At 44.2% G+C, this 12,691-nt stretch overlaps 1 protein-coding gene across 5 annotated transcripts in view; it reads left to right on the top strand.

The window, feature by feature from the left end:
- BRD7 (bromodomain containing 7) overlaps window positions 1–12,691 on the top strand; it is a 227,341-nt gene that overhangs the window by 178,843 nt on the left and 35,807 nt on the right. For 4 of the 5 annotated variants that reach the window (XM_060254447.1, XM_060254449.1, XM_060254448.1 and 1 more), the window contains exon 1: window positions 5,136–5,415. In XM_060254447.1, the coding sequence (XP_060110430.1) occupies window positions 5,367–5,415 (49 nt within the window). In that variant the 5' untranslated portion in view covers window positions 5,136–5,366. Of the gene's footprint in view, window positions 1–5,135; window positions 5,416–12,691 lie in introns of those variants that run through there. The other variant, XM_060254446.1, reaches the window with a different exon arrangement.

The following is a 12,691-nucleotide window of genomic DNA, read 5'->3' as shown; positions in this document are numbered from 1 at the left end:
AGATGCTCCAGAAGAAGGCCATGGCCAACCACGTCTGATTCCTACTTGCCTTAGAAGTCCCTTGCTGGGGTTACCATAAGTCAGCTATGACTTGATAGTGCTTCACACACACACTCACATTTCCTTAAAATTCTGTCTTTCCACCCAATCATAGTCCCCGAAGAAGTGCACATAAAAACGTTTGAACAATTAAAAGCATTTATAATTATAAAATAATTAAATAAAGACATAAACAATACCAGAACCAAGAAGGAAGGCCAATAATGGTTACTGTGGAGTATGCCCAATGAAACAAAAAATGTCTTCACCCATTGGTGGAAGACAGCGATAGAGGAAGACAGACCAATCTCCATGAGGATGGCGTTCCAAAGTTTTAGTGCCATGATGACCAGGGGTGGAATTCTAGTAGGAGCTCCTTTGCATATTAAGCCACACACCCCTGATGTAGCCAATCCTCCAAGAGCTTGCAAGGCTCTTTTTTGTAAGCTCTTGGAGGATTGGCTACATCAGGGGGATGTGGCTTAATATGCAAAGGAGCTCCTGCTAGAATTCCACCCCTGATGATGACCAAGAAAGTCCTTTCTCGGGTGGCCACCGTTCTCACCTCAGATGGTGGGGGCAACCAAAGCACTGCCTCTGAGGATGAACAACAGGGGCATAAATATTTGAAGAGGGAGAGCAGGTATCTTTCAAAGAACTAAAGAAAAAAATTTTTTACAAGAAAAGCAAAAATAAAAGTATATAATGAGAGAGTGATGGAGTATTGAGGGAGATGAAGCAAGCAGAACAGATGACATCAGAGCCAAAATGTGCTGTGGAATCACAGCTAAGCCATGATGACCCCGTCCAAAGGGGCATTCCAGGGAAGAGATGAGCAGAGGTAGCTTGCAATTGCCTTCCTCTGCATAGGAAAACAATCCAGGCTGTTATGCAGAGGAAGGTAACGACAAACCACCTCTGCTTGTCTCTTTCCTGGAACGCCTTGTGGATGGGGTCATCGTAAGTCAGTTGCAACTCCCCAACACATTCTTCTTCTAGAGGCAAGCCAGATGACAAGGACAATCACCATTTTTCAGCTCCTGCTGGACTCTCGCATTTCAGACTACAGCTGGAGGAATGGCATCGCTGAATTCCCTGTGTTATTTAGTACTCCATGCATGTAAAAAAGCTGTTCCACCAATCTGGTGTTTGAGGGAAGGAAGGAAGGAAGGAAGGAAGGAAGGAAGGAAGGAAGGAAGGAAGGAAGGAAGGAAGGAAGGAAGGAAGGAAGGAAGGAAGGAAGGAAGGAAGGAAGGAAGGAAGGAAGGAAGGAAGGAAGGAAGGAAGGAAATCAAATAGATGGGGAGGGAGAGCTCAAAAGAAAGCAACTTCAAATGCATTCTCCCAGCCACTGGCTGGCTTGGAGAAGTAGTTTAAAGAGACAGATGCCTTCTCCAAGCTGACCGATGGGGCTGTGGGGGCTTTGAGCGCCACTCAACATGTGTGAAAGAGCCACATGTGGCTCCTGAGCTGCAGTTTAGCTATCCCCTGCCTTACACCGTGTCAGCGGTTCCATCAAATGACAGCTGGTTTATGGAGGCCCCATAGGGTTTTCAAGGCAAGAGACTAGCAGATGTGGTTTGCCATTGCCTGCCTCCGGGTAGCAACCCTGTTATTCTTTGGCAGTCTCCCATCCAAATATTAACAAGGGCTACCATTGTTTTAAAAAGAGCCCTGTGGCACAGAACAGTAAAGCTGCAGTACTGCAGTCGGAGCCCTCTGCTCACAACCTGAGTTCGATCCCGGCAGAAGGAAGCTGGGTTCAAATAGCCGGCTCAAGGTTGACTCAGCCTTCCATCCTTCTGAGGTCGGTCAAATGAGTCCCCAGCTTGCTGGGGGTAAAGTGCAGATGACTGGGGAAGGCAATGGCAAACCACCCTGTAAAAAGTCTGCCGTGAAAACGTCATGATGCGACGTCACCCCAGAGTTGGAAATGACTGGTGCTTGCACAGGGGGCTGCCTTTACCTTTTTTATTTTGGTTAATCATTGTTTAGCTTTTGAGATCAGAGTAGCCCGGCCCATCCAGGTCAGGGCAATAGGTTCAAATTCACAAGGTTGAAATCCCCACTCTACTAAAATGCTGGAGGGGTGCCCTTGGGCCAGTATCTCAGCCTTTTAGCTACCTCACAGGTCTGTTGTGCTGATATAATGAAGGAAGGGAGAATACGGTTGGTCTGAACTCCTAAGAAGAAGGACAAGAAAAAAGCGAGACAGGCGGGCAGGGAGATTTCCCCTCCATTTTCCAAACAAACATTTCACCGCAATGAAATGAGATATCGGGAAGATTTCTTGTGGGATCAACTCAAAGAAAGGGACCGCAGAGACTCCCTAAAACAACTCTCTTGCAAGAATCGTTCTTTCCTACTTTGCGTAATAGCCCAGCAATTGAGCGAATACCTAAGTAATTTCAGCGACACCAAACAATCCAGCCGGCAATGTTATCTGAAATAGAAATCCACATTTTGTTAATGCAGAAAAGGCTGTGCATAACGTTCGTTTTTCTTTGCATGTTACACCACCATGTGGATGGAAGTGTGACAAGATAGGAGGTCTTTCAATGACAGCTCTCTTTAAGGGCATGAGGACGAAGATGTTGAAAAACCATCGACCAATGCTTGATTCAATGCACCACAAATTTAGCAATCCACCTAAAGCACTGGATCTATCAATAAATTCTACTTATAATACTTCACACGGTGCACTGGATTCTTAATTGTTTCACAAGCACAATTTAGTTTTGTTTCCAGAGATGTTTCTATTTGGGCAAATACTGCCTGTATAGGGTAGCTACGGAAATGTAGATCAACCTTCTCAAGGTTTGCATGGGCACATCTTTCAGGAACTTGATTGTTCATATAGTTTGGTTGCCCATCCCATCCATTCCAACCGAGTCAGAAGTGCCCACCGATGCATGCCTTCCTGCATGCAAACCTCCCCCCCCCACATTGGCATGAATGGGACAGTCCAGGCCTCATTTTGGGCAGGAGCTCACAGGAGCGGAGCTCCAGAACCTCTTTTATTGTGCTCTTTCTTTCTTAAAAAGGTAAAGGTGGTCCCCTATTCAAGCACCAGTCGTTTCCGACTCTGGGGTGATGCCACATCACGATATTTTCACAGCAGACTTTCTTAGGGGGTGGTTTGCCTTCCCCAGTCATCTTCCCCCCACCAAAAAAACCCTGCTTCTGGGCTCCATTGTTCAACCCCCCTGTGAGGTATTTCTCAACCCAGAGCTACCAACCCTACCTGCTTAATTTCCAAGCCCTGACAAGATGGGGCTAGCAATGGACACCTTTGATTTTAGCAACCGCTTCTGTGTCGTTTCCTTATTTGTTTTGAAAAGAAGGCTCAAGGCAGATAACAAATATGAAACGCCCTATTGTAATATAAACACCGATTTTTTAAAAAAATAAATCTGCACCAGGTTTCCTGTTGTTTTACAGGTGGGCACCAATACTCCCTCTAAGCTGTGGAGTCTTGTGAGCAAAAATTATTCTTTGTGAGTTACTGGCATTAAAGTTGTGAGCTACTGCATAAATTAACTTGCTCTGGGGCCATTTTTCCCTGAGCTAAGACAAAAATGTGTGAGCCGGAGACTAAAAAACCGTGAGCTAGCTCACACTAACTCAGCTTAGAGGTCTCTCCTTCCTTGGAGGTTTTTAAATAGAGGCTAGATCAGACAGCAATGAGGATCCTGTGAATTTAGGGGGCGATATTTGTGAATTTCCTGCATTGTGCAGGGGGTTGGGCTAGATGACCCGGGAGGTCCCTTCCAATTCTATGATTTTATGAACACTGGTGGGCACCTAGAAGTCAGCTGAAAAAGCTCAGCTCAGAATGGTAAGTTCTTCCCAGGGGTGTGGGGGAGAAACACTAAGCATTCTCATTCCTTGAACATTAAACAAGGACTTGAGTTTAAAGCACATGTCAGACTTATGCCCACTTCATGGTCTTCTGAATACTTCCTCTCCCTTGATCTCAGCTCTGTAACAAAAGGAAAAATCAACAAAAAAAGACAAAAAATAAAAATAAGACTGTCCGGGTTCCTTAGACTGGTGGTTTCCAAAATGGCGGCCTTCAGGATGACATATCGATTTATCTGCCAGGGAATCTTCACTTCTCTGGAACTGTACTGATTTATATATAAAATGCATCTGCAGCCTCTTCAGATCCATTTGAGGCAGCTCACGACTAAAACCATAAAGCAAAACCAAGAGAAAAGCAATCAAAAGAACCCATACCGATACAAGTATGATGGCATTGAGTCAAAAAAGAAACGCATCAGACAAAGCCAGTAAAAACATGCCAATTAAAACAACAACCTGTAAAAGCAAATCAGAGCAGTCAAAAGTGATACAGTTGTAGGGTTGCCAATCCCAAGTTGGGGGCAGGGGATCCCCCAGTTTGGAATCCCTCGCCCCACTTTCAGGATTATCAGAAAGCAAGCGGTGGGGAGAGAAATGTCTGCTGCGCACTCCATTATTCCCTATGGAGACCAATTCCCATAGGGTATAATGAAGAATTGATCCGCAGGTATCTGGGGCTCTGCGGGGGCTGTGTTTTGAGATAAGAGGCACCACATTTTCAGCATAGCATCCAGCTTCTCTTCCCAAAATACCATCCAAGTTTCAAAAGGATTGGACCAGGCAGGAGGTCCAATTCTACGAGCTCCCAAAGAAGGTGCCCGTATCCTTCATTATTTCCTATGGAAGGAAGGCATTTAAAAGATGTCGGTCCCTTTAAATGTGATGGCCAGAACTCCCTTTGGTGTTCAATGATGCTCGTCACAACCTTGCTCCAGGCTCCACCCCCAAAGTCCCCAGACTTTTCTTGAATTGGATCTGGCAACCCTAAAGCAGGCCCTAAAACAGATTTTAAGAAAATGGGGTATTGATAGGAGTTGCCAGGGTTTTGTTTGTAGAAAAAGCCGAGCAGGAACTCATTTGCATATTTGGCCACACCTCCTGACGCCAAGTCAGCTGGAACTGCATTCCTGCTCAAAAAAATACTACGCCCCCCGCCCAATTAAACTTTGCTGGCCTCAAAGGCGCCAGTGGACTCAAAACTGCATTCTATGACACCCTTTCTCCCTACAGGAAAATCCTGCTGCTGCAGTCCCGCCGGGGAGCCACCAGGGGCCGCCGTCGCGCTCTCCTTCCCAGCTGCGGGGCCGCTCTTCCGCCTAGCCCTCTCGTCGTCTTCCTCCCCTCCTTCCTCTCGCTTTCCTCCGTTCCCTTTCCTGTTGGGCCCGCGTCTTTTCACCGTGGAGCGAACACAGCGCGGGAGACCGCGCGGGAGCGGAGCCCCGAGGAGCGGCTCGGGCGGGGCCATGGGCAAGAAACACAAGCGGCACAAAGCGGACAAGTACCCGTATGAAGGTGAGGCCGCCTCTCCCCCGGACCCGGTGGGGTTGCTAGGGGCCGTTGGGCGGGAGGCCCCGCCCCTTTCCGCGCGAGCGACGCGAGGGGGAGCGAATCGTGAGGGAGCGGGAGAGGGGAGGGCTGAGGCGGCGGTGGGCGGGGCCTCTCGCGCGCGCTGGAGGCGGAGTGGCGTCAGAGACGTGGCCCCGCCTGCTGGCCCCTTGACGTCAGGCGCAGTGGTTGAGGGTGGGAGCTGTGAGCCGCCAGGTGGGCGGCTGACACCTGGCCTTGGCAGAGCCTCCTCGATTAAATAAAAAATTAAAAAGGAGCTGCCAATGGGGGTGGGGGGCTTTCTCCGAAGTAGCTACCAGCTGGGGAGAGGGAGAAGGTCGAGGGGTGCTGCTTGGTTTTGTGGTTGCCAACCTTCAGGTGGTATTGCAAACAAAAGGAAAAAACTGGCTAATAGCAACATCTAGGGTTGCCAAGTCCAATTCAAGAAATATTTGGGGACTTTGGGGGTGGAGCCAAGAGACATTGGGGGTGGAGCCAGGAGACTTTGAAGGTGGAACCAGGAGCAAGGGTGTGACAAGCATCATTGAACGCCAAAGGGAGTTCTGGCCATCCCATTTAAAGGGGCCGCACACATTTTAAATGCCTTCCCTTCTTTGGAAATAATGAAGGATAGGGGCACCTGCTTTGGGAGCTCTTTCTTTCTTTCTTTCTTTCTTTCTTTCTTTCTTTCTTTCTTTCTTTCTTTCTTTCTTTCTTTCTTTCTTTCTTTCTTTCTTTCTTTCTTTCTTTCTTTCTTTCTTTCTTTCTTTCTTTCTTTCTTGAGATTTATATCCCGCCCTTCCCACAAGTGGCTCAGGGCGGCTTCCAAAATTGATCAAACATGAAAATTAAACAATTTTAAGTATAAAAACAATTAAATATTTAAGCAATTAAAACCTTAAAGACCAATAACATTTCAATTACATATAAACAGATGGCTGGCCAAGTTACATCAAGTTTTCATCCTAGCTAGGTGTAAGCTAGCCGGAAGAGGGTCGTCTTACAGGCCCTGCGGAACTGAACCAGGTCCCGCAGGGCCCTCACCTCCTCCGGCAGCTGATTCCACCATGTGGGGGCCATAACGGAGAAAGCCCTTTCTCTGGTGGATTTCAAGCGGGCTTCTTTTGGACTCCTTGGTCCAATCCTTTTGAAATTTGGAGGGTGTTTTGAGAAGCGTCAGATGCCATAGAATCTACACCCTCTCCTGTTTTATCCTCACAATGACATTGTCTGTGAGGTTAGGTAGGCTAAGTAGTGTTGCTAATCTCCAGATGGAACCTGGAGATATCCCAAAATTACAGCTGTGGGTTGGGAAATACCTGGAGGTTTTGGAGGTGGAACCTGGAGAGCATGGGGACAGGAGAAGAAGTGACCTCAGTGGGATGTGATGTAATGCCATAGAGGCACCAGTGATGTAATGCCATAGAGGCTCCTTTTTTTTGTAGCCAGAACTCCTTTGCATATGAGGCCACACACCCCTGATGTAGCCAATCCTCCTGAAGCTTACGGTAGGCCCTGTGATCAAAATCCTGTAAGCTCTTGGAGGATTGGCTACATAAGGGGTGTGTGGCCTAATATGCAAAGGAGTTCCTGCTACAAAAAAAGCCCTGTAGAGTCCACTTTCGAGAGCAGTCATTTTCTCCAGGGGGGACTGATCTCTGTTGTCTGGAGATCAGATGAAATAGTGGGCGATCTCCAGGTGCCTCCTTGAGGTTGACAGCCTTTTTTTAGCAGCTTATTTCCAGACTAGAGATCAGTGCCCCTGGAGAAAATGGCTGCTTTGGAGGGGGGACTCTTTGGTTTGGCATTGTAACTCGTTCAGGTTCTTCATCTCCCCAAGCCTTCCCCTCCCCAGGCTCCGCCTACAAAACCTCCAGGAATTTCTCCGTTCAGAGCTGACCACCCGCGTTGGCTGCCTCAAGGAAACTCACAGGGAAATCATAAGAGCAGTAATGTGGGAGTAAGCCCTGTGACACTTAGGGTTGCGCTGTCATCGATGGGACTGAATGGGTTTTTGAATCCTGGTTGCTTTTTTTTGTAGCAGGAACTTCTTTGCATATTAGGCCACACCTCCCTGAGGTAGCCAATCCTCCAAGAACTGACAGGGCTCTTCGTACAGGGCCTACTCCAGGATGACTGGCTAGATCGGGGTGTGTCGCCCAGTATGCAAAGGAATTCCTCCTACAAAAAAAGCCCTGGTTATTATTGTAAACTGCCTTGAACCATAACAAAACATGGGTTTGAATGAATAAATGCAAACTTTTTAGTCAATGCAGTACACTGGCCCTAATTTTCCTGCTGCTGTGTTTTCAGGTTTGGAAGGGGGGGTTTTGCTCACTTCTCTTTCAGGTACCTGCCCTGAGCCTGCTAGGCTGGGGTGGGCGAGATAGAAGTTGAATAAATAAATAATATATGCACTTTTCTTTCCCGCACTCACATTTTTATTCTGCCCCTTTTTCAGTCCCTCCGTAAATTCTCATCTCACTTTTCCATCCAGGTGCTCAGGGCCACAAACATTGCCCTTCTCTTGCCCTCCTTTAGTCCTGGTGTTTTCCCAAGATTGTCCAGTGAGTTTCACAGTAGAGTAGGGATTTCAACCCAGTGAGAGCCAGTTCGGTGTAGTGGTTAAGTTTGTGGACTGGGGCGTGGCGTCGCACGCATAGGGAATGGACGCCTGAAAGCAGAGCTCCTTACTTACCCCTGCCAAATCCACTTAAGCAAGCGCCCAGCGTTGTTGTTTGTTTTCTTTTCTTTCTTTAATTAGTATGGGAACAGTAGATGGTCAAAAGCCCAGATCAAAAAGAAATTCAAGGAACTCTGTTAAAGACTATTTTCCAAAAAAGCCCAAGGCTAAGGCCTCAGGAAAAGCAAGCAGCCCTGCAAGCAAGATGGCGTCGGAAGGAGGGGAAAACACAGCAGCAGACCTAGCTTCATTTCGTTCTGAGGTAATGGAGGCTTTTCAAAAACTGGAACAAAATATGACTGACAAAATATCTGCCATGATCCAGCCCCTTTCTGCTCAATTGGAGGGTTTCAAAACGTCCTTAGAGAAGGTGGCAGAGACGGCAGATTCTGCTTTTAACATGGCAAGTGCTGTGCAGGAGGACTCTCAGTATTTTTATAAAAGAGATGAATGGGCCACTGATAAAATTATTGCACTTGAGAACCAACTGAAATTGGGGAATGTTAAAATTCGTGGGCTCCCCGAGAATTCTGCCTCCCCCTCTGATTTAAAAACTCTTATAGTCTCCTGGTTATCGAAGGCATTGGGTTTTTCTGACTCTGATCTCTGTGCCCTGGAAACAGTATATAGAATTGGCCCATTGCGCAGACAGAAAACTTCGTTGCCTAGGGACATTTTAGTCCGTTTCTCTTCTGCCTCAGTGAAATCCAAGTTGCTGCAAAAAGCCCGGGCTATAAATCCTCTTCTGCTAGGAGATTACAACGTCCAAATTCTACAGGATTTGTCTTCTGAAACCTTGCAAAGGCGGAAAAATTTGAAGCCAATTATAGAAATCCTGAACAGGGAAAACATCAGATATCGATGGGTTGCTTCGTACAAGCTGCAAGTTACAGTGCAGGATCAGTCATTTGTAGCTGCAGATCTCGACTCAGGCCTATGCATGCTCCGCGATATGAATCTTCCTGTTCCCAACCGCCTTCTGGAAGCAGCCTCACATGTTCATTCAATAACTTCAGATACTAGATGGCGTCGTGTGCCTTTGAACCGTCCTGATCGGCCTGTTTCTTCTAGAAGCTAAATGCTGGAACTGTTGCTATGCAGAAATCTCCCCCCCCCCTTTTTTTTTTTTTTTTGTTGAGGATTCCTGGCGTCCTTTTCCCCCTGACATATAAGCTTTGCCTACCGAACTGCTGACTTATAAGCTTTGCCTACGTGGTGCTTATGAAGCAGTGTTTATATATGAAATTGGGGGGTTCCCCCCCTTTTTTTTCCCCCTTGTTATTTATATTTTTTTGAAAGCAATGTTATGAATGTGAGGGAGTTATTAATTTAAATCAACTCATTAAAGGAAATCTTCTTGGTTGATTGGGTATGCATGATTGGAAGAGTGGAGTGACTTGGAATATATGGTTTATAAAGTAAGTGGAAGTAGGTGTTTGAATGGGGAGGCTGGGTGACGAGAGAGGGTGTGGGAGTGAGTGAGAGAGTGAGAGAGAGTGAGAGGGGGGGTAGATCTGAGTGAGAAACTTGAATAGTATGATCAGGGCTTTATATCAATATATTTCTTTCTACTGTGAGTTAATGAAGTGTCAGGTCCTTTTCCCTTCCTTTGTGAATTCTTGAATGGAAATGAGTGTGTGAGACAGAGGGTTGGTAGGGAATGTATGTGTGTGTCAGTTTGTGCCGTATGATATTATGAGGGTTTGGAAATTTGTTTCCCTTACTATCACATCTCCCTACATAGGCTTATAAGAGGCTGAAGGATAGTTGGTGGGGAGTGTTTGGGGAGATCAGTATTTAATAGTGTTCACAATTCTGTTTAAAGTTTCATTGTATTTTTATCATAGTGTCTTAAGTCTCACTATAACTTTGTGATCGAGATCCGATGCTGTTACACATGGTATATTAGTTTGCCTGTACTTATCTTTAATTCACTAATCTGAGTTGATAAAAGGCACAGATTTTATTATATGTAGCTTTCTAGGCATTTTAGCCTTGATTCAATCAGCTTTGTGTGGCCTTTTATTATAAAACTCTCTATACATTCGGCTCTGTTATTTTGTTTATAAATTTTAATTTTGCTGGGTTGATATTGTTAAATATAAGCATTTTTGGCAGAGAGGGAGAATGGAGAACTTCGGGTTTTTTTAAATAGCTCCATTTGGTAGTTGTTGCTAGTTGTGTGGTGTCTTCAGCAAGGAAGACTTCCGCTTCAAATTTAACCTTTTAAGTAAGTAGTTGTTGTTTTCCCAAGTTTGGGTTAACAGAGTTGGAGGGTGAGTTAGTGGCTAGTGTCTGTTAATGCTAGACCACTGGTGTTGGTTATGTTTTTTTGTTTTTGTTATGGGCAGCATAACTGTATTGAATTATTATGGTTTTAGCTGGAAGTTTTTTAAAGCCTTTGATTTGAAATCTGTCCTCATACCTTTGAAATTTGATCTACAGGATTCATCTCGAGCTATCCTGGTGGCACCTGGGTTAAATGCTATAAATTGTAATAATTTTGATAACCTTGGTTTTTTCCTCTTTCAATTATGGCAGAGTGCCACTTGAAATTTCTTTCTCTAAACTGTAACGGGCTAAATAATTTAATTAAGAAAAAACGGGTTGCCTCTGCCATCTCTCGTCAGAAACCAGATATAATTTTTTTGCAAGAAACTCACCTTAAGGGTAACCAGCCCAGGGTCTTCCAGTCCAAATTTTTTGCTCATCAATTTCAAGCTTATGGGTCTTCCAAAGCAAGAGGTGTGGCCATCCTAATAGGTAAATCCGTCCAATTCACTTTTGAAAATTCCTCAATTGACCCTAGGGGTCGGTATATTTTTATCAATGGGGTCTTTAATGGTAGCCCTTATACTCTGGCATCGGTGTATGCTCCAAATGATGGGCAAATTGCATTTATTAAAGATACGTTGTCACAACTTCAAACCTTTCATACAGGGCCCATTATCTTGGGAGGAGATCTCAACTATGTTGTTAATCCTTCTTTAGATAGATCTCAAAAAAGCCTGCTACCTATATCTGCCAATAAACGGTCTCAATCAAAAGATTTGAATGGCCAAAATGATTTAGCTCAAGTTTTTCAATCCTATAATCTGTCAGACATTTGGAGAAGCAGACATCCAAATGAAAGAGATTATACCTTTTTTTCTTCTCGTCATCAAACTTATTCCAGAATAGATTTTCTTTTAGTTTCAGATTCTATTTCTAATCTTTTTTCTAAAGTAGAAATTGGCCCAATGATTTGGTCTGATCATGCATGGTTGGAAGGGTATATGTCAGGCGTTACTGACAGATCTTTTTCTTTTAATTGGAGATTGGATAGTAAACTTCTGTCTATGAAATCGGTTACAGATTCCATTGAAAAAGACATTAAAGAATTTTTTCAATTCAATATGGAGTGTGGAGTACCCCAGCATATAGTTTGGGATTCTTTTAAAGCTGTAATTCGTGGCAGATTTATGGCTATTGCCTCTTCGTATAAAAAAGAAAAAGAAAAAATTAGATCTGATTTGGTTGCTAACATTACCAAATTGGAAGAGAAATTTAAAAAATTTGGTAGCAAAAAAACTTATTCAAAACTTCTTATAGAAAGAAAAAAATTAGAATCTCTTGACGTCTCCAAGATTCAAAAACAAATGGCTTTTATAAAACAAAAATATTGGTTTCGAACTCCTCAATCTCTTAAACTCCTATCATGGAAGGTTAAAAAGAGAGTATCCTCAATGGCTATTTCTTCCATTCGTTCTAAAACTGGTACCTTGAAACATTCCACTAAGGATATTGTAGGAGTGTTTAAAAAGTACTATTCATCTCTATATTCCTCCCAGCATCCATCAGCAGACCTTATTTCATCTTTCTTAGACACTCACTCAGTTATTAAGCCTGTCTCTCCTGAGGTTAAATCCTTTTTGGACAAACCTTTTACTGCACTTGAAATACAGGAGACTATCAAGTCTATGAAATCCAATAAATCTCCAGGCCGAGATGGCTTTATACCAGAATTTTATAAATTTTTTAACATTTTGTTGGCTCCCATCTTGGCAGACGCCTGTAATCAGTTTGTACAGTCTGGTTCTTTCCCTGTTACTTGGTCACAGGCAAAAATCATACTTCTTCCAAAGAAGGACAAAGACTTACTAGACCCTAGTTCATACAGGCCGATATCGCTCCTTAATTGTGATTATAAGATTTTTACAGCAGCTCTGGTGGCTAGGCTTAATACCTTTATAGGGAACTGCATTCATCCTGACCAATCGGGCTTTATCCCACACCGTGAGTTAACGGACAATACTAGAATGGTCCTTGATGTTATTCAATACTGCCGGAAATTTAATATTGAGTCTTCTTTTATCTTGTCTATTGATTTTGAAAAAGCCTTTGATTCCGTGGAAGTTCCTTATCTTACAACCTTACTGCAGAAAATGAACTTTGGCCCGAATTTTCTGAAGATAATCCATTCTTTATATAAATCGCCTTCTGCTATTCTTTCTATTAATAATTTGGATTCTGAAGAATTTAATCTTTTCAGAGGGACGAGGCAAGGTTGCCCATTGTCTC

Source organism: Heteronotia binoei, chromosome 14 (assembly GCF_032191835.1).
Source record: "Heteronotia binoei isolate CCM8104 ecotype False Entrance Well chromosome 14, APGP_CSIRO_Hbin_v1, whole genome shotgun sequence".
NCBI classification, from domain to species: domain Eukaryota; kingdom Metazoa; phylum Chordata; class Lepidosauria; order Squamata; family Gekkonidae; genus Heteronotia; species Heteronotia binoei.
Note: the sequence above shows the minus strand (reverse complement) of the source record. Positions and strands in the feature narration are given on the sequence as shown.